At 38.0% G+C, this 22313-nt stretch overlaps 1 protein-coding gene across 3 annotated transcripts in view; it reads left to right on the forward strand.

The window, feature by feature from the left end:
• The window catches only part of ZNF407 (zinc finger protein 407), a 352038-nt gene that overhangs the window by 313588 nt on the left and 16137 nt on the right, over positions 1 to 22313 (forward strand). Inside the window, exon 9 of one of the 3 annotated variants that reach the window (XM_087757724.1) lies at positions 22028 to 22060. The exons of the other annotated variants lie outside the window; for them this stretch is intronic. Coding sequence (XP_087613850.1) covers positions 22028 to 22035 — 8 coding nt within the window. The 3' untranslated portion in view covers positions 22036 to 22060. Of the gene's footprint in view, positions 1 to 22027; positions 22061 to 22313 lie in introns of those variants that run through there. 3 annotated transcript variants of the gene reach the window in all.

Below are 22313 nucleotides of genomic sequence, written 5' to 3' on the forward strand. Positions count from 1 at the left end.
GCACAAATTAACACTTTAAAATGCACCACAATATGTACGGCTTGGCAAAATTTGCAGAAATAGCACGTTTCTAGATATTAACTGATATCTTTGGATTCGACCTTAAGGTATTCAATCATTTTGATTAAAAGACTGATTTCTCATAAAACCACAGTCTGTTGGAGGCGCAAAGCCAATGACATTTGAGCATTCATATATTTTCATAAACTTTGAACAATGTCAGTGAGACACCTCTTCAATCTTGGCCACACAACAGCAGGGTATTCAATCTTTCTTTAGCTTAAGACAGAAAATTTGAATATCAGCATAGGGTTATTAATGTGACAGTTCACATGGTGTGCACCATGTTGATTCTTAAAAAGCGGATCTGTGGAATGTATAGAGCGCTCTGCTTCGCACTCTTGCTGTTAAAAATCCAACAGAAAGACTTAAAATGAATTTTTACAGCTCAATTTTTGCACTTTTTAGTAGTAAAACATGAAGAAAATTGACTACGGTTTTACACCTTGAAAGTTACTGGTATTATTTCTGTGATTATATCATCTGTTGTGTTTAATATTAAAGATGTACAACAGATCTCATAGTGTATTATTTAATTCTTTTTGTTTGTAAAAAATGGCATTAGCAAGTGACTAAGCAGCCATGCAGTTAAATATTTAGTTACTCCATCTCCCCCTTTTTCTTGGCTGACTTAATGTCTGTCAGAATTTATAGCATTCCAAATAAATAAATAGACAACCCCCATGCTTATTTCTTTAAATTCAGATTTTTGAGTAATGTAATGTTGTTCAATGTAAGCATGTCATTTTACATTACATCATGTTGTAGGTCAGATGCAATGTAACTTTTTATGATGCATTGTAAATGACAAAACATGCTGCAATATGTGATATATATTGGTACGTGCCCCTGATAACATCGCTTTTTCTTTAGCGTGTTGTCGCCTGAGCAGCTTGGGAGAAACCAGATGGGCTGTGAGGGGAAGATGAGCAATTGTGTCTTGCCCAAACTGCAAATGTGACAACACACTGTTAAGACAGGAGACAGTGAGGTGCACGTGTTAATATAATACAAGGCACCCACAGATGTCCCAAAGTTTTCATTTAAAAAGCCCTGCTAAACAAACAAAACGCAGGATCTCATCCTATTTCAGTGATAGTGGGAAGATCTGCTATTACTGTTGTGCAAGGTGGGGTAGAAGTCAGATTGGTTTCAGCTCCATGGGTGCCTGCTAATAAATACTGACTACTCCTGTCCAGGAAGAAGCAAGGAATGTGTCTCGCACTTTAGCATTCCGATTCCCTTAGCAATTCCCAATTTACTGGAATAATTTATTATTTCTATAGCATCTCCTGTCTCAAAGGATGTTGAAACCTGTTACAATCTTCCAGCACATCCAGAAGACTTTGCTCCCCACTGAAAACCAGCCATAGCTGAGGCGAAACTTGCAGGGTTTTCAACAGAGAGCATCATTACATGACTAATGTAATTTTCTAGGGGAAACCCAGATAAGCATAATGTAACTAAAAAATATTGGAATTTTACCAGGACATCCTTATTTTTGGAAAATGTGCTACAGGAATCTGCCAAAAGTGTCTCATCTGAAAAATTGCACAGCATTTCCACCTGCATGGTGCCCCACAGTGATAGCAACAAACGTAGTAAAATGTCAATATTCTTAATGGCTTAAAGTGTCCTAGTTTGGGGAATAAAAGGCCTTTATTCCACGGTATTGTGGCCATGTGCGTGAATTGTTCAACGTTATGCTTTCACTACTATTAGTTTACTCTCATTGTGTCTTTAGACTGCGAGCCCTTTCAATGGGTTGCTTCCCTTAGCTCCTGTGTTTGTATAGGGCCCGGCACAATACCCCTAAGAACAATCACAATATATAAATTGTAAATAAAACAGTATTAATACTGTTTACTGCTACGCAGGCGTATCATTTTGTTGCTGACTCAGAGGCAAAAGCAGCATGAAGAGGCTCACAACTAACTTTCCTGTGTGCTTGGCCCCACTTTGAATGAAGAATTCTCCTATCCCGTCTCCACCTCAGTTTCCAAGATTAACGAGGTTGTAGGTGTGATGTTAGACCCGCAAGGCAATTTGTAATGCTGGGTTAAACAGTATTACCCATTCATGTATTTGGATGCACGTGTATTTCTCAATCAATTACATACTGTTTTATTGTTCTCAGTTTCGATGGACTGAATTTTTCACAAATGGCAAGATTGCACACAGTTACCCAAATAAAAAGTGGTAAACTACAACCAGAAGCCTATAAAAAAGCCACACATAATCTTAATACTTGTGTATATTTGGAGGGGTGTGGCCTCCACAAAAAAACAAATTGTCTTTCCATTTGGTTTTTAGTCTCACTCCGTATCTTTGGAACACTTTACTTTTTCTATACCTTTCTTTGCCTGTGCAGTTGAACAAGTTTTTCACAAAAGTTTTTTTGAGAGTTTTGTTTGAGTTCGGTTCTCTTCAACAGTAGAAAAGTGAAGGCATAGCAAAAAAAACAATTAATAAAAATAAAATGCTGTAGAAAATCATTTGGTGTAATGGTTAAAAATCCCTTAAGTTGAAGAAGAAAGGCTGTTATTTTATGTTTTTGAGGTCTTTATTGAAGCTTTCTAGCAGTGAAAAGTTTTCTTTCTTTTTCCCGATACTTCTAAGGAGAATGTCGCTATGTAATAAAAGAATCTACAGGACAAAATCTTTCCTATTTTAACACAGATACCATGTCACTGCCTCTCCTCTACTTGTGCAGTTCTGATGAAAGCTATGTGAATAGCTGAGCTGTTTCAAAAGGCCGTATTTTCATTCTAAGTAGAGAATAACTGTGGGAAGACTAAGAGCTTCTTGATGCTTCTTCTTTTTCCACTAACTTTTCTTCTTCCTTATTCAGCTGCAGTAGAAATTGGGTGGGAATTGATAATCCTTTAGGAACGTAGCTTTTGACACTTATCTGGTGGATGATAATTAATGCATTCCAAGAGGATTATCATAGTGGACTGTAGTTATAGAAGAGTGACATTCCATTTACGTGGAGGGAAACTTTAATATATGGCTGTCTCTACCATGTATTTTTAGGATAAATCTTCCACCTTTCAGCTCCAGTCAGCATAGCTCCACCCAGTCCAGCTGTAATGAGAGCAACTGTAGGCACAGGCAGCTTTTACCGGTACATTACCAAGCCCTAAAAGCACAGAAAAGTAAAATATTATTATTAACACAGCATGTATTTAATTGTTTCTGAGATATTCAGGATGAAATATTTTATGTTTGTTGGCTTCAAGAGAAGTAATGTTTGCAAAGAATTTGAAATAGAGGATGAAGGCTGGGGGCAATGGGATTGACAGATATTTGATTTTTGTAAGCAGCATTTTTAATATAAACTCCACTGTAGATTACAATGGAATGAAAGTTTCATAGACAAGTTACTCAGAACTGGGCTGTATTTTAAAACTGTGTGGGTTGCAAATTGCAGTATTCCTTCACTAAGAAAGTAAATTTTTTTATAATTTATGATAATGCTTTTGGGCGAGGTTAACTGATCCGTTCTACTGTCTATCAGAAGGACCTATGAGGAGCAAAGCAGCCCCTTTTCCTGAAATCGGTGGGATTTAGGAATGACTTGCCTGTCCCACTGTCATACGGGACTGGAATCTGTCCCCCCTCATGGGTCTGGGGAACATTTTGACTCAGTTGAAATGGCCAGCTTCCTTATGGTTTTGATTAGTTGGGGTGTGTAAAATTTCCTGTAGCAATTAGGAGATGCATGGGTTTTGCATCTATTTAAAATAGAGAATATTGAGGAGGATGATAGCTGTAAATTATTGCCTTTAGATTTCAAGTGTTACAGAACACGGTATGACAGCATCAAAAAGGCTATAACTGACAATATCATATATTGCTGTACAATCAAGGTACTTTTTATAAACTTAGAACAATAGCCCACTATGATTCAACTGCAGAAAAGTTGTCAGTATACGTTTGAGTATACCTTTGCATTTGTACTTCACTCTTTTAAGTTATCTTATGGAAGAAATCTTATTAGCCACTAGCCATTTGTCAGGATGGGCGTTGTTTTCTGTTTCACTGCACTGACTCCTGCATTGCGTTGCAGATGCTATATGGATGCTAACACGTTCACTGTGCCAATCCATAGCAGCATCCCTCTCTCTCCAGCAACAAAGGCTCCTTTCTGATATTTCATGAATATGTTTGTTTGGTTCAGTATTTGGGCTTATTGCCTGCTTATGCGGTTAACTACCTTTTTGTATGAACTACTGCCAGTCTGCAGAAAACATACTGAAAAATAAATCAAAGACATTGGGCAATTCTCAAAACTACAAGAACAGTTTCAGAATCAAAGTATTCTGTAAGGTACCCAAGTGGAGGTCAAAGTCCTCCAATACATTCTGATGCACAGTAAAGATTACATAAATGTTAAATAAGAAGAGTACCATCTCAAAAAATACATTGCATTTGTGTAGGAAACAAATGTGTGTCATTGAGTTGTAGATGTTGAATGGAAACAATTTAGATGAAATGGAAACAATTTATGTGATCCCCTAGTTGAACCCACATGAGGTACAAGATTACCGAATAAAAGTTTCGTAATGCTCCATCCAGTCTTTGCCGTGAAAAGCAAAGATCCATTTAAATTGAAATTTTAAATACATTCAAAAAGAAAGAAAACCTCAATATTTTTAAGAATGCAAACTCAACATTTTTAAGAATGAGAAACTCCTTTTAAATATCCTGATGCAAAATACATGGTAACGTTGGAGTTGATGGAGGGAAGAAGTTGTATTTCAATCATTAAAAGCTTAATTTTCACCCCAATAAATACATTTTTTAATGTACCATTTCATAGAACAGTATGATCCTGTATTCCTATTTTGAATCTCACAAGCGAAGGTAGTTTTGTTGTATTAAAGTGTCTGTTCAACAATATGTTAATAGTAAGTGAGATCTCAGCAGACATACGTTGGAGTACTTCCTTACAAATCAGTATGCCTACAATGAATTTACACCTGTTGACTATATAATGGATGTAGCCCTAGCATTTTAGACAGGGCCTGATTGAAAAGTCATGGCAGTCCATGGGAAATCTTTTTACTGATTTCAGTGGGGTTTGGATCACGCCTATAGAACTTTATACGAAGGGCAGTTCCAAGGCCATCTTCAAGACCAGACTTGCATGCTGCACAGATTGCAAGCCTACAGTTGCACTCTGAGGGACGACCAGAGCACGCCTTTAGGTTCTCACACGCTGCGGCATGCCCAATGGGTTAACACATTGCCAGGATGCGTGGGTAGGCCGCCCACAGGTATTGTGGCAATTATGTAAGAGGCAGAGCAGAAATAAGTACCGTGAGCACAACAAATATGGGAAATATTTTCAGACTAAGAGGAATCCTGGAACAAATAAGTCGGTGAAAGTCTCCTTGATGTCCCATTATTTTTCGCAGCAATATTCTTCTCTCTTTTTACTTTGTCCTGATTTATTACATATCTATATTGTTACTTTCTTTGCACTTCCAAGATCTCCATTTTATCTGGCCCCATTGGAGGGCGCTATGACAATTTGATGTTTCTTGGCCCCTCACTTCTAAGAGGTGAGGGTTGCAGTCTGCTGGCTTTTTGACATCAAGGCAATAGTCCTAGATAACTCTGCAGATTAATGCAACAAAAGTAGTGTGGTACCTAAATGATTGTAAGTACTTCGGGTGAAAACTCAGTCTTATCATCACCGTAATGGCTCATTCTCTCCTCCTCCAAAAAAGTAAACAAAAAGCATTCATACATATGCTACATCTGGCTTGATTTCTTCTTCTCTTTCAGTTTTTAGGTTCAGATAGTAGTAATGATTAATAATGTAATGGCTCTGAGACATTTATTTTTTCTCTCAAAAAGGGAGCAAGTAAATTTATTCTTTCACAAAAGGACATCAGTTTTAAAGTGTATAGGGAAAATGCATCAAAATATTAATTAGACTTTTCTTTTGTTTTGCTAGTTTGCATTAGACAGATGGAATTCTGATCTTTAACAGCATCATGACTCATGAAACTGCTTGTGTACTAAAATGCCATTATTAACACAACAGTAGTTTTCAGCAGTTGGTAATTATTGGCATAATTAAACATTTATCAAGAAACAAGTATTTATCATTCATTAAGCTTTCATTAAAAATCCATCTTAGCACAAGCTAGATTAGCCAGTGATTTTCAAGTGATAACTTCTTAACTTCTGGCAGGAATGTAAAGCATTTTGATAGTGAAAAAAGTCGTGTATAACACAACCTTACAGGTTTTGTAAACAGTTATAGCATTTCAGATTTAGGAGTGTTATTTTTAAGCATTCTGTAGGACTCGGACAAGAAAGTACTTGGCTATTTTCTGTAGGATTTACTAAGTTTGGCACTTTTTAACAGTGTATTTGGGAAAACAAGATGCCCTTGGCCGTGAAAAGCCAATGCTAAGTATGCTTTATTACTGCATTTACATGACTTAAATTCCCTCAGAGCCTGATATGTTTACATATATTGGGACATGGAAATTTACTTTTTTGAATGGTCATCACATAAAATCTGCCTTATGGTATTACAAAAGGATGGAATCTCAGACTAGATGTTTGTAATTGGGAAATCTTGAAGAGCTGTCTGGTCCTGATATGGTGTTTTCCAAGACTTAATACTTCTTGTCGCTAAAGAGGAAAATATGCATGGTTTATTATTTTAAAAAAAAGACATCCATTACATCTCTGAAAGGTTTTGGTTTTATTTTGCAGCGTGGAGTATCAGACATCCCTGGTCTGTTCAGTTTTGATCGATTCATTTAGATGGCAGATTCATTATTTTTTGCCATGTTTAGGTAGGAATAAAGGTAAAGTAATTTATATGAATTTCAGCATGCAGAAAAATAAGGTTAATGCCCTGTAGTTCTCTCTCATTCCAATTTTTTTATTTAACTGTTTTTAAGTCTTTTCTCCTTGGTTATTTGTTATTTTCCTCTGTTCTCATGTGCCGTTCCCACTAACCCTTATTATCACAGAAGCCCTGGCTTACTTAATCTTGTAGCTACCAATTGGCTGCTTTACCTCCCAGTCCTTTGTTTCTTCTCTTGCTTATAGGTATGACAGGATATATTACTTAACCCCTCCTACGCAGTCACTGTTTTGCAAGAGGTACCAATTTGGCAAGGTTAGCGTAAGTTTAAAATGCTCTAATGTGATTGTCTAGATTGTGGTGGAGAAAAAACAATATTCAGTGAGGAAGACTGTCTCGGAAAGCTCCTTCATGTACATACGAGTGCTTCACATCTTAGCCCATATTCAGCAACTTTGTTTGTGTTTTCTCTTGGGCAAAAAATTTACTGTATCAGTGCTTTTATGTCACAAGAATGAATTGAATTCGTACCCTTTAGTGCAAACAACAATAGACAGAGTGGTAACCTAGTGGAAAACAAATAGATGCCCCGTCCCTTTTGGGGATTCAGAGAGGTTCAGAAAGATGGAGCTGACGGTAGAGAGGTGGCAGATAAAAACAGGCCGAAGCAGGAAAGAATCCTGCGGTCATTTATTACCATGCCATCTTCATAGTGTTTGCTGAACCAAGGTGCAGAGTAATGATTCAGACAAATGATGTTAATAATAATAGCTGGCCCTTTGGCAAAAATGGAATACCTAGTATTGCAGCATGAGACCTAATCAGATTCTCCAAAACTTGCTTCAGACCAACAGAATTTTTTGTCATCAGGTTTTCCGTCAATTGATTCTCCTTTGACGCTGTATTTTTAAAGGAAGCAAAGTGATGAGCAGTTATTTTCCATCAGGGGAAAAAAACAAGTTTTTAAATATTATTATATTTAATGTATAGTTTAAAGTTAGTTTTAAAATATTGTGTTTTTCCTAGTTTATTTTTGGTGGAATTTGAACTGTTAAAATCAATAGTATCTACACAATACTTGTAGTAAACATGGATTACTTCATCGCATTCAGAAACTTTCTGGAGCTCATTATCTCCCCCCCAATCAACAAAGAATTTACCCTATTTATTGTAAGTGAATAATAGCCAGTAGGCTTTACAGTATTTTTTGTTGTGCACAGAGTATCACTGGTAAAAGTGAACTCCGTGTGAAGCCTAGCTACGGATTTTAAAGAAGGGGTAGTTGTTAATACTGCTGATCTGATTAATTGCTTTGATCTGTTGTTAGGTATTTGTACATAAAAGAACATTTTCACCCAAAAAAGCTTACTAACCATTTTGTACTGTTCAGATATGACATGGTTTTGTTGTTCTCTTTAATAATACCTGCAGTTTTTAGGCATATAGGTTGCAATTATTTTTATTAGCTGCTGTTCCGTTAACAACACAACCAACATCTGTTTTAATCTAAACATCATCAGACTTATTAATTAGGTACATTTTGGCATCAATTTATCACACATGCTTTGACACTTTTGATACTTGAAGCATAAGCTATTATGTGTAATGAAAAAAAAATAAGTATGATTTGGAGTCAGTGTTATACATCATCTGTAGGGAACAATTATGTTGGCATGTGGGAGGTTAATGTACACACTCTAGATTCCTTTGCTTGATTTGCTGTTTTCTTCTTCATAACTCTAGGTAAACAGTTTGTGCTGCCATTTAATGCACAGGTTAAGTGTAGTTGCAGGCTATTATACATCATTACAGTAAGTAATATTCAGCTGTGGAAGAAAGATGGAAGCTTTTCACTTGTAGCCACTTGGACATTTCATTTTTCATCTAGTATGCCACTGCAAAAATTAGTTGTGGCAGGCCTGATGTAATTTATAGCCTGGTACCCTGAAATTAAGCAATGAATCACACCATTTTGGCTGATTAGAGTTAATGCATTTTTCCCGATGACATATTTTGTAAAACAATGCAGTTTATTCTAAACTTTGCCTTATCAGACCTAGTCATTTCTCACGTCAACCTGTGCAATGGATTGTACCACGTACGGTGCACTCTATCACCAGATTTCTTTTGGTATTGTGCTGTAGTTATCTTCCAGTTTAAAGGGACAGCCTTCCCTTTCTTTCCTAATTTTCTCACTAGAAAACATCAACTTTCCCTCCATCCCCCACCCTCCATTCTCTAAGCAGACAATTCAGAAGCAAAACACAGAGTAGCGCAATTCAATGCAGCTTGATTGAAAGTGCAGGGTGTAATGATCAAGTGAGTAGAGACCATTGGATTGTGCCTCAGGCCTTCGCACTCTGGATCTGGTCAATAACAAATTTATTACTAATCAAATCCAATAAATACGAAACAGCATACATTTATTTTTATTTGGCACCTAGCCAGTCACAGAATAATAATAAAACAGGTAAGTCAGAGTCTGCCTTTCAGAAGAATGTGCTGTAGCCGATGCGTCCTGCTCTTAAAGCTCCTGTACTTTACAAGCAGACAGTCCGTCCCCAAGAAGCCTTGTTGTGTGTGTCTGATTACTGGTGGGCATTGTGTCCCACTTGCCTGTGGAATATATTAACGATGCCAGCTCTTGAGTTTGGAGAATTCCGTTAGCTGAGATACTTTGTGATAGGGAGAGGTATCACTGCAGAACAGGATCTATAGGTATTAGTGTCAAGAAGAATAATGTCTTCCTTGCCCTTTCTCCTGGGTTATTGCATGGGTTATACAAAGACTGGGATGAGTTAATAGAAAACAAAGAAACGAAAGGTGTTTGGGGAGGGGAGCGGAATCGACAACATAGCTGAGACGTGAATTTTACTGTTGCCAAAAATAATGTGTGACTGTTGTTTCCCCCCCCAGCACTAACATGCGTAAGAGCACATGACATAATCATTGCGGGCATCTTACACCATGTAAAACCGACACGGACAAACAGTGCATCGCTAATGTAAAGCCGACATTCAGTATCCAGGAATTTTTTTTTGTATTCACGTATTTTTATACGTGTGTGTGCATGAAATTTAGCTAAAACTTCTCGATGCTGCAATTTGTTATGCAGACACATTATGAATTACAATGTGTACGCCCAAGATACAAACAGAATAAAATGATTGGGAATATTTAACGATATGAAAAGCGCAGCTTATGTAGCTCGAAAGTCAGATAGCACAAAAATTCCTTCTTTCTCAGCTTCTGGGTCCCTGTATTTTTGAATGGTTTCTGGAAAAACCCAGCAACAGTCTGCAACATGTAGGAGAAAAAGGCAGCACACCTGCAAGACTCCAGCCTACCTTGTTCACACCCAAGATAGGAGAAAATGATTTATTATCTGTCCCTTGAATTTCCCTGAGCGTTCTGTCTAAACTTTAAAGGCAGATTACATTTGCGATTAAACCTTAACAAATGTTGTTTTAACTAGACTGCAATATATGTTATTGACAACAAGCTTTTTTTCCCCCTGAAAATAACATTGGTGCTTAGGCATGCAATTTACAAAAATGACAAGGAAGGGTGGTACTTTTCCCAAGGTGAATGTGAGTTGACTGATTAGCTGGTATTTTAACTTAGATTCTTGCAAATTACAGACATAAGAAACCCTGCAATTTATATGTACTTTAGAAGTGAAAGCTTTAATCCCATGATTCATGAAAGTAAAGTGGTAATAATTTAAGTACCATATTTTATTTATCCCTCAGAGTTGTCAGCTGATACCAGAAGTATTCTCACTATTTTTGGGTTGCTGCCTTTGGCCACCTAATTGCTTCTTAGGAAGTAAGAGGGAAATTGCTTATATAACTACACGGATTGTCTTTGGCAACGTCAAGCCAAGGCATCAATCAGTCCATCTGGGTAAAATCACAAGCTGACTCCGATATTGCTAAATATTTATACTGTCAAATACACACAGACATCCAGATGAAAAGAGGCATTCATTAGGAATGCTCCAGCTTGTCAGTTTAAAGATGTAGATTAGAGCAAAACCTCCCACTATGGTACTGAGTGCTCAGGAAAAGTCTATATTTAGCCATTCTGAGCAATAAATATCATCATATTGCCTCATTTAGGTAAATAGAGAATAAATATTGTCAAGATGATCTAGAGATAATGTAAACAGATCCCTGTTCAGAGTCTGTGTTACTAGGGTAAATTCCAGGACATTGGTGTGCTGCTGATGCTTTTTGGTTTAACCCTTTTTCTTAATGGCATTCCCCTCCCCTTTACAGTAACAGTAAGATTTGTTCCTTGCAGATGAGAAGGAAGCGGGGGGGGGGGGCTGGGAGATAAGGTGGGGTTTCTTTTTAAACAAAAGGTGATTTCAAATTCTAACCGAGTTATTACATTAATCAGTAGTTTTGCTCTAATATTTTCTTGGCATTGCTAAAGGGCGCTGCTGCTGCTGCTGCTGCTGCTGCTGCTGGAAAATACAGATATCTGTAGCAACGCTGAAGCTCATTCCAGAGTTTAACATGGGAACTGACAAAGCCCATCAGTCAAAAGAACATCACAGCTCTGAGGTTAAGACATGATTTCAAGAGTACACCCAGTTAAGGCTCATAGTGGGATTTCTTTTATAGCACATTTTTTTCTGTGATAAGATGAGGCACATTGTAAGAATAAGCGATGAAAGATCAGTACTTCGACGAGAATTAAGTTACTGTCCTGCTTCAAAGTGGGTGGCTTGACCTGACAAATTAAGAGTAAAATTTCTTCACTATACTATATACACAAAAAAGATAGCAGAAGGATTTTTTTACCTTTTGGTGAAGGCCTGTGCCTCCCTCCGTAGAATTGGCACCTTGGAAGTTACATACAAGGAGAGTGATGACTGACGTCAAAGTTTTAGTTAATTACACTAGATGATTTTTTAGATTAATAATTAACATCTCTCTTTATAACTAAATATCTGTAATTAATCAGCAAATCATAATGTGGAGACTAATTAACTTCAAACTCAAATCTTAACAGAAAATCCATATTACTATCCAGCATCATTAATTACTCTAGTAATCAAAGTTATCCCTCATGGGATTTGACATAAAGCTTTGTAGGTTTATAAACCAAGCTATTATCACAAAAAAACATTTTGAAAGCAGCTTCAAATAGCATTACAGATAACTAAAGTATTAGACTGGAAATTTAAACAAGTTTTCATTTTGTCTGTATTACATTATCAATAATCCACTCACTGAAGCTGGGTAAGTAACTAAGAGAGTAGGCTTCCCTTCTCACCGTGTGTATGTGGGGTTTTGTTGTTTGGTTTTTTTTTTCCTTTTGGAGTTACAACAGTGATTTCTGTCAGAAGATTCATTTGTCAGTGTCTTTTAAAAATATGCCACACTTTCTGGTAGCTTTTGCTGTTAGCCGTTTAAGAAATGAATTAACAGCCGTTTATGTCCTGGCATTATTCACAAGGAAGTACCAAAAAAAAAAAAGGGTTGAGCTTTAAAATACAGAGAAGTCTTTAGCTGTTGATTAGTCGGTCTTCAATGGAAAAAAAGGACAGAGTAGGGCTATTATGCCAAAAAAACTCACCTCAAACAAATCTTATTTTAATTAGCACGGACATCACAACTAGAAAGATTTGGAATGTGTTCGTTCTAATTTTTAATAAACAGGAAAGCCAATATACCATTGCAGCAGACTGAAATCCCGTAGCTGTTTTTCATTTAGAAAGTTAGGAGTTAAAATTTTGTCTAAAATCCACATTTCAATTATTTTATCACCTAATCTTCCAAGTGCGCACATCCGATACTGTTCTTTTGTGTGGCAGCTGTAAAAATCGTAAGCAATTTTTACTGTCAAGAAAAGTCTGAATAAATAGAGGCTGTTAACTTAGGCAGATATCTGAGGTTATTTGGTGGCAATCAAGAACTCACAGCACTTCAACTAATGGGTTATGATCAGAAACTGTTCCTAATAGCCAGCTAGACGGATCTGAATATGAAGATTTCTATAATTTTGTTGTCAGCTTGTGATGTACTCTAGTGCTAATTATTTGGAACAATTATGTTTTCCTAATAACAAAAGAAGAAGCAGTGAATTAAGCAGGCTTACCTTCAGATCTTTAGATAACAGTTTAAATGCACTTGCCATTAAGAAATAACATTTCTTTTTCCTGTATGGAACCCTAATTATTGAAGATGCTTGTCTTTTAAAATCTACTTCTTCTACTTCTTTTAAGCATGTTCCATGTGTCAGTTTACACTGATGACTTCAGTAACTAGTATTTTCTCAGTCTTAGGTTTATGCCTGTACCTCCCATAGACTGCTTACTTCATTTGGTTATTCAAAAACCATAATTAGTGCAGTAATTAACGTGTGGATCCTTCAAAGGAAGACTGTTAGAATCATGGGACGTCTCTCATCATTCTTACTGATGTATAGATGATAAAAAGACTTAGGTTGAGGTGACAACAGGATTTGTATTACTGCACATTATCTGAGCTGCAGGGAAATTCAGACAGGACTGTGGTCCATGGAGTCTTTCCTTTTGAAAAAAGTAATTATCCACACTGTTTCTATAATGTAACTAGGTGTTATCCTGCATTTGCAGCTGTCAAATCATTTGTTTTAAAACCATTATTTTATACCTTATGAATACTTGAAAGTTTGGGGTTTTGCACATTATCTTTTAACCAATTACAGAAGTGGGGTGCAGCAAGTGCAGCAATAACAACAACAATAATAGTAATTTATATAAGCATAACAGATTCCTTCTTGACAGTTGATTTCAGAGATGTTTATGGTAATGTTACGGTGATACAGTCATAAGATTACATCCATAAAGAAAAGGCCCAATTTCGTTTTATTTATTTTCCCCGGAGAAAATATATTTGTTTGTTTGTTTGTTTGTTTGAGATTTCAGATAAGCTGAATCTGTTGCGTTTTCAAGCCATAGTAAATCAGTTGTTGGTATGTGAATCTCTGTGTGGTTCACATAAATGCATTCCAGTGTTTCTCCGAGATGCTTATAGCTGATGTTTTCAGCTTCGATATACAATGTTTTAAATTAATGCATTAAGGAAATTCACATTCTTTCATTCAGCCTTTAACTTTCTGTAAGTCGTGGTCCTCTTTTTCACATTCACTGACATATGCCAGAAAAATTCAGTATTTTACCCTACAGGCAGCCCATGGGACTGGGATGAAATGGCCTCTATACATAGGGTATGACTTTATTTGCTAAAGAGGTTATTTGAAAAAGCCCTTAGGGTACTGCTGCCCTTTTGTCCCTCAAACTAGTAGGGGGGAAAATATAAAAGGAACTACACAGTAATCTCTTGTAGACAGGTGACCTTAAGCCAATTCTGTACTGTAAGGTTTGTTTCCATTTAAACTCAAAACAGACAAAGGAAGAAAGCAATTTGCAGGTTTTAATCTGTTGCAGAAACATTGCAATATTTTTTTCTGTAAATGACTATCAAATACAGACAAGTTTTACTGCAAATTCATAAAATTTAGTATTGTTCTATATAATTTAATTTAATGTTCTGTAGACAATGTGTCCTATATTCTAGCAAAAATAACATCTGGGGACTGATGGAAATAAACGTACCCCTGTTTATTTCAGGTAACCTGGTCAGGATTTTCTTTCCTTACAAGTCTTTAAATCCTGCAAGTACAGCCAAGCATAATTAAGCAGAAGTATGTAGACCTTCTGATTCCAGTAATAGTATTAACATATTAAAAATTAGTCAACATCAGGACCCACTGGAAAAAACAGCAATCACATTGTCCTTTGAAGTTCTTTTTCTGTCCTTCTTAGAGTTCACTGTTGATTGAAGTTAACAGAGCTACAGTCAAACTAGATCAGAGTTATCACAGGGTCACGGGCCCACTGCAGGTGCACCATTTCGTGGTGGTGCGTGTGGTATTTAAACCTGTGTTCTTCTGCAAGAGTTTTACAGTGAAAGCCACCGTATTAGTCTTTATATGATGCGATCAGCTATTATTAAATATGTACCATTTCAATTAGATACTGCTTTTCAATAGGCGGCCTTCAAAATACCATTATAAATTATGAACAGCAGCTCTGAACCCACTTCAGGATAGCCTCTAATAAGTCACAGGTGTGACATCACTGAGCACTGTAATTAATGGGTGTTATGCCACTCCCGTGACTTATGAGTTTTTCAGAGGCTTTTAATTACTTTTGAGTTTAAGCCATTCTGGCAGAATTTTGAAGGAACTCTGGTGGCAGGCTATTCTGAATGTAGCTGTTCTAACGACATTTGGAAAAAGAGCCACTCTGGTGGCTGAAGGAAAATGTTTCAGCTGTTCTTCACGCCTGGTAGTCTAGAAGGAGGTTGAAGGAAACAGCTTCTGTCGACTGCTGCAGGCACTTAGTTACTGTGTTCCCTTTCTGCATCTGGGGAGGAGCTATAAAAATTGTGGTCAAATCCACATATTATATAAAATAAAAAAGAGAAAAACGTCTGAAAAGCCAAGAATGGCTTGAAGGGTTGTCATGATGTAATCAACCTGATTTTAGGTGTAGAAAAGCCATTGTTTCACTTGTGAGTGCAGACTTCATGTAACTGAAGAAAAGAAGAAATGCCATCATTTATCACCTATCAAGAATAAGTTATAAATGATCACCAGTTAATCAGCATTTACAACAGTATTCTTTAATTTCAGTGCCAAAATCCAATAGCATAAGAATTTCACCCCTTGTACGCACACACACCAGAATGCACATATCATAATATTAACTCAGGTGTAAAGCTTCGTTCTCTAAACAGCTGAAGCTTCATGTCATTGTTTACAAGCACAAAACACACATATTTCTCCATATGTTGGCACCATATTGGTGTTATCACCATAGCATTCCCTCCTCTTCAGATGATCTTTTGTTATAACATTTATTTTTGTGAGGCAAATAAAATATAGTAAATGTAAACCAATTATTTAACCAAATTACTTTGATCGTGGGAAACTGACAATTAGCGTTACAGCTTCTCAGCAGTGAAATCCACACAATAGAGCAGACTGTGATATTCTGTGCTGCGGTGTAAGTCAATGTAGTGCATTTATTTTGTGTAGCAAGCTGTGAGAGAGGAGGAGAGAAGTGCAGGAGACAAGCAAAGTCCATCTTGATGATTCTATATCTGTGCTTTTTGTTGTAAGTTGTTTAGTTTTTCTAATTGTTAGTATATTGGGACAGCTCTTCACAGAAACCTTAGTAACTCATGTCAACACTTAAAACATATACACATGGGTACCAGATGATCAGCTAATCAATGAATGTGTTAAAGACTTGCCAAACTACCATTTGTAGTTTTGATTTCTAGTAAATGTTGATGATGAACAGGTTAGTTCGGTTACCTATAATGATTACCCACTTTAATAGTTCTACCTTTGCACATGGATTGCGGGGGGGAAGTATTAAAATTATATGCACTGGTACACCCACATGATTTGGGTTTATTCTCAAAGCTTGAATGCATCAGCCCTTCCATGAAATAGCTGTGAGTTAGGAGAGCATTCTGGGTATTGTCATGCAAATGAGGCCACCAAACATACCACTTTGCTTCAAAATTGCTCTGCAGTGACAAGTAGCTTTTAAAACTGGAGCAGGGTTTTCCAAGCTAAGTGGGCAACCCTATATATCCTCTGAGATCCACTTTCTAAAATAAGTGCCTATATACGAAGTCCTAATTCCACATCTGAGTGCTCAGATTGGCACTTACTACATGCCCGTACATCTCATTCTAATGCAGATTAAGGTGGTCGTTTATGCTTGAGTATTGTGTTTCTCCCACATTCATACAGTGAAAAAAAAAAACAGAAGATGCATGTAGCACTGAGAAGTCGAGTTTCATCTGGTATTCAGCAATTCTTAAAGCCAAGGTTTCGTGATATATCACTTCAACCAGTACAAATTTCAATTAATGCTACAGCAGCTTCTCAGCAGCACTCAAGAACTTAGCCCATAGGTCATGGGGAAAAAACAAGTCCTCATCTGCCTCATGGTTCACAGAAAATATCTGTAATCAGAAACTATTTGAGTCTAGTTTCAGGACCAGTTTCAGAATTCATAAGAAAATGTGACAGACATTTCTCTCACTTTGTAACAAAACGAGTCCATCCCAAATACTTCTGTTGATTGCGCTCATGAAAAAGGGTGTGGGAAGAGCAACAGAGTTAAATGTAGTGACTGTCCCAGGCGATTCAGGACTAGATAGCTTTTAACCGGCATCTTAATACCAGCTGGAAGCCAGGATGGATCTCAGAGCACTGGCATGAAATGATGAGGAATGAGCAGAATCCAGATTTTTTTGTTGTTTTGTTTTAATCCAAAATTGTATTAATCATGTTGTTAATCAGTGGGAATTTTGTCCATGTCCTGAATGGGGCTACGATTTTACTCTTATCCTCTGACCAGTATTCTTCCATGTGCTGTGCACTGGAGGTAACGAAGCCATAGATACAAATTGCAGGGCTGTCATAGGAATGGAAGCCCTTGATCTGCGGGCCAGGTAAGGGTTTATAAAAGCTGATGGAGACAGTGGGTACTGGATTGCTGCGAGGCTAGAACAGCCAGGCTTCTCAAATCCCCTGTGGCCCAGTGTCAGCTACATTGTGGTGCTGCATGTTACCTCATAGAAATGCCTAATGGTCTTTTGAATACAGATTTGAGTGTCTAATTCAAGGCATTCACATTTCAAAATGTAGATCTTAAGGATTTCACAGCTAGTTAGATCTTTTCACTCATGCATCTCTGTCCTCAGAAGCAGGAGCTTTCCTGGGCTGACTGGTTAAAGTTATGGAGAGGGTTGGGCTTTCTGCTGTTTGCTGCATATTTAGGTGGTACCTGAACTCTACAAACTGAATTGCCCTCAAACCATCCCAACATATAAATCTCTAACTATTTTGGTTTAAAATACTTAATGTTGGTGTAAATGGATTTTAAAAAAAAGAAACAAAATGATTTTGAGAAAGAGCTATTGCAGTTGCCCTTAATTTTTTTGTTGTGTGTTAGCTACATTATTTCCCAACCTCTTTTGGAGCTGTTATTTAAGTAAAATCGGTGTTACATTTTCTTTTATTGCAAGCGCTATTTATACACAAATGGGAGCAGATCATGATGCAGCAAAGAACTTTTTATACTGCGTAGATTGTGTAGCAAAATAGTGCATTATCAGCATTACATGCCTCAGTGAGGAATGTTTTGCTGTTTTAAATCTCATCATTATGAGAAGAATTTAATGTCTAGATACAAAGATTTTACTGGAAACTTTTGAGCTAGGCTGTTGTCATCTAACTGAAAATGAAAACTTGTTCATGATAATTAGACAAGGGGGATTAATGAAAGACCCACACTATATACACTGTTTAAATGCAACTCCAGAGATCTACTTTATCAGCTAGAACATGGCTGCATTCATTTTTGCTTGCTTGCCATGGGACAATCCCAGGAATAATTGGCAATCCATTGCCCTACTGCACTTAAACCCCTTGTCTACAAACATGATGCAAAGTGGAGGTGGTTGAGGTTTCATGAAAATGAAGCACATGGTGTGACAGACCCATCTGTGCCAGCTTTATAAAACAAAAGTGCCCAATTTTATCATCATTGCCTTTTGTTCTGCACAATACTATTCACGTGGTGGTTTTATGAATGCTTGCCGGTAGAGTCTGTAAGCCTCGATTTATCTGACTGCTTCCTCTCCTGTGCTGTCTGTTCTCAACTGCGCTGCTAGCTTCCCTGCCCCCACGGTTCCCTCTCCTTACCCGGCCCTTCTCCCCAGACGAATCCGAGGTAGAACCTCCTAGCAATTTTCCAAGGTTCTGGGCTCAAAGACTAAACTAATTTGGTTTTGAATTGCAGATCAAACACAAACTGCAAAGAAGCATTTAATCAGTTAGGAGAAGCAAGGGTATGGCTTGTTTAAGTCCCAGAATCCATAAACCTGTAATGATTTTATTATATTGATGTCAGTTTTCATTATTTTCATGAATGGGTATTCCCTGCTTAATGCACGATATTTGCATCTGATGAACCAACGAGTTTAAACATGGTTTGTTTTAATGCTTTGTGAATTTGCATTCAAATTCATCAGAAGTAATTCTATTTGAAATCACACAGGGCTAAACACAGTGGTTGTAAATCCATTTGAATTGAGATGCCAGAATCAGCCCATTAATCTACAAATCTACAATATAATTTCTGTACGGTTAGTGGGCTTTTGTTCTGTTTTTTCGTGATGAGGCAGAGGGGATACCAAGTGCGTGTGTGGGAGGGGAAGTGTTCGGGGAGGTTGTGATAAATTGACCAAGAGGGAGTATATCTTTGTTATGGAAACTGGTCTGTGAAAGGAACATATGAAAGGCCAGAGACCATGGTTTGAGCGTGTCTGTCACTGCCACTTGAGGCAGTTGCACGAGGAGAAAGGAAGTCTCTCAGATAAGCAGCTTTCCTAATATTTCAGATGATAGAGGTTGTCATCAGCACCTACCATTCGGTCTGCAGAGTGTCAAAGTTCACCCAGAGCTTGGAGCAGCGCTATGGCCTGCATTTAGTATTTGAAGTCCTCTTGCTAAACACTCCCTTAGCGTGGATTTCTCTGTGGTCTCTTGTTAAAAAGGGAATGAATAAACGCAGCAAGGTTCACCTCCAACAGAAACGGGGTCATTTTGGAAGGGGTGGAGGGGACTATATTATAGCAAACAGTGCTTCATTTCTTGATGGCTGCAGAAGAAATCTGTACTTCTTTCAGTGCCTAGGCTTTAATTTCTGTGTTCTTGAATAGGCTGAGTTGTCTGAAATTAAGATGTTTATTTAAGCTGATAGTTACCAGATTTGAAGGTGTGTATATATCATTGTCCAAGAGTGCAAAAACATGTATGTATGAGAGGCATTACTCTGTGAGAAGAAAGGTTTATCAACAACACTTTCCACAGTACACATTCTTCTTAAATGTCACAAAGAAGTTTTTTGATAAAGCTTCTTTAAAAACTACAAAAATGTATAGTTATACATAATGTACTTTAGCCTTTTAAAAGGAATGTTTTTATTCATTTATTTGAATAGGTGACAATTCAAAATGGAATTCAGCTGATACTTCTGAACGTGTTTATACAGTCATTTTGCTTCGTTAGAATCAGGCTGAAATCAGTCTGAGAGAGATATATTTGGCTGGGGGCAAAAGTGATTTTTAGCTAACTTTGTGACTGCCTTCCTCTGGGAACAAACAGTGCTGGTCTGGCCCTTATAAAGCAGAAATTAAAGAACCTAAGTCCCTGTTTTGAATATGTCATAGGCTGGGGCTAACAGAGGGTCCAACTTAGAACAGCATTTAAGCCTATGCTTAGCATTAGCTATATGCTTAATTCCCAAAAGCCTAACTACAGGCCCCTTCTTACGCACGTGCAGGAATCGTGATGATCGGGAAGTCTACCATCTGACATCTGTGAAATGAGCTGGTAGACTTGAGTCTTTTTCATAATGAACCAGTTTCCATCTCATAAAACTCTGTAATTGCAGATGGTATCAGTGGACACCTATGACAATCTCAGCAGAGATTGCAGCCCGGCATGCCTCATTATAGGATACGTGGACACTGAACTCCTCTCTGCTCATGAACATGGGGTTGATTCATTGACAGGGCATTATCAGGAAAATTGCAATGATGTGACTCGTTCTTCACTGTGGGTAAATGGAGTACCTCAACTCTTGGAGTTGACAATAGGCTCTTCTAAGAAATGATAATGCTGTGATTGAGACATAAAGCTGGACTCAATACACCTTGGAATTCTTGTGTGACCCTGGCAACACACATTTTGTTGTTTTTCACTTCTCTGCCTGAAAAGTTAGAATAATGCTTTTTCATTTTATGGTATTATTTAGTGATAAATGTATTACTAATTGTGAGCAATTCAGGAGATACAGTTTTAGAGGCACATGATTAGATATGCCATTAGATTTTAAATGCGTTCTGTTCATTTTGCATTTGCATGTTCTTGTGCTTAGCACTAGTGGAAAGCAGGCCAATTTTATTTTGCTTCCTAATTCTGCATTGAGGAAATCAGCTTTAGGCACACAGACCTAAAAATCTTGTATAAAATTCACTCTATTGTGGAAGAGACCCTAAAAAATAACATGTGGAAGAAGAAATAGATTAATTTTGGACTACTTTTAGCTTGTTCTTTTAGAATCATAGAATCATTTAGGTTGGAAAAGACCTTTAAGATCATCAAGTCCAACCATTAACCTAGCACTGCCAAGTCCACCACTAAAACATGTCCCCAAGTACCACTTCTACCCATCATTTAAATACCTCCAGGGATGGAGACTCAACCACTTCCCTGGGCAGCTTGTTCCTGTGCCTGACTACCCTTTCAGTGAAGAATTTTTTCCTAATATCCAATCTAAACCTGCCCTGACACAACGTGAGGCTATTTCCTCTTGTCCTATCACTTGTTACTTGGGAAAAGAGACCAACCCCCACTTCACTACAACCTCCTTTGAAGTAGTTATAAAGAGTGATAAGGTCTCCCCTCAGCCTCCTCATCTCCAAACTAAACAACCCCAGTTCCCTCAGCCACTCCTCATAAGACCTGTTCTCTAGACCCTTCACCAGCTTTGTTGCACTGCTTTGGATGCACTCCAGCACCTCAATGTCCTTCTTGTAGTGAGGGGCCCAAAACTGAACAGAGTGTTTGAGGCACAGCCTCACCAGTGCCAAGTACAGGGGGACGATCACTTCCCTAGTCCTGCTGGCCACGCTCTCTCTCATACAAGCCAGGATGCTATTGGCCTTCTTGGCCATCTGGGCACACTGCTGGTTCATATTCAGCCGACTGTTGACCGGCACCCGCAGGTCCTTTTCCGCCAGGCAGCTCTCCAGCCACTCCTCCCCAAGCCTGTAGCCTTGCATGGGGTTGTGTGACCCAAGTGCAGGACCCGGCACTCAGCCTTGTTGAACCTCATCCAATTGGCCTTGGCCCATTGATCCAGCCTGTCCAGATCCCTTGTTGTAGAGCCTTCCTACCCTCCAGCAGCTCAACACTCGCGCCTAACTTGGTGTCGTCTGCAAACTTACTGAGGCTGCACTCGATCCCCTTGTCCAGATCATTGAGAAAGACATAAAACAGAACTGGCCCCAATACTGAGCCCTGGGGAACACCACTTGTGATCGGCCGCCAACTGGATTTAACTCCATTCACCAGAACTCTTTGGACATGCCCATCCACCCAGTTTTTTACTCAGCAAAGAGTATGCCTGTCCAAGCCATGAGCAGCCAGTTTCTCCAGGAGAATGCTGTGGGAAATGGTGTCAAAGGCCTTACTGAAGTCCAGGTAGACAACATCCATAGCCTTTCCCTCATCCACTAAACAGGTCACCTTGTCACAGAAG

This window comes from Nipponia nippon, unplaced genomic scaffold (assembly GCF_047370975.1).
Source record: "Nipponia nippon isolate SJK-2023a ecotype South Korea unplaced genomic scaffold, ASM4737097v1 scaffold_1, whole genome shotgun sequence".
In the NCBI taxonomy this organism is placed as follows: Eukaryota; Metazoa; Chordata; class Aves; order Pelecaniformes; family Threskiornithidae; genus Nipponia; species Nipponia nippon.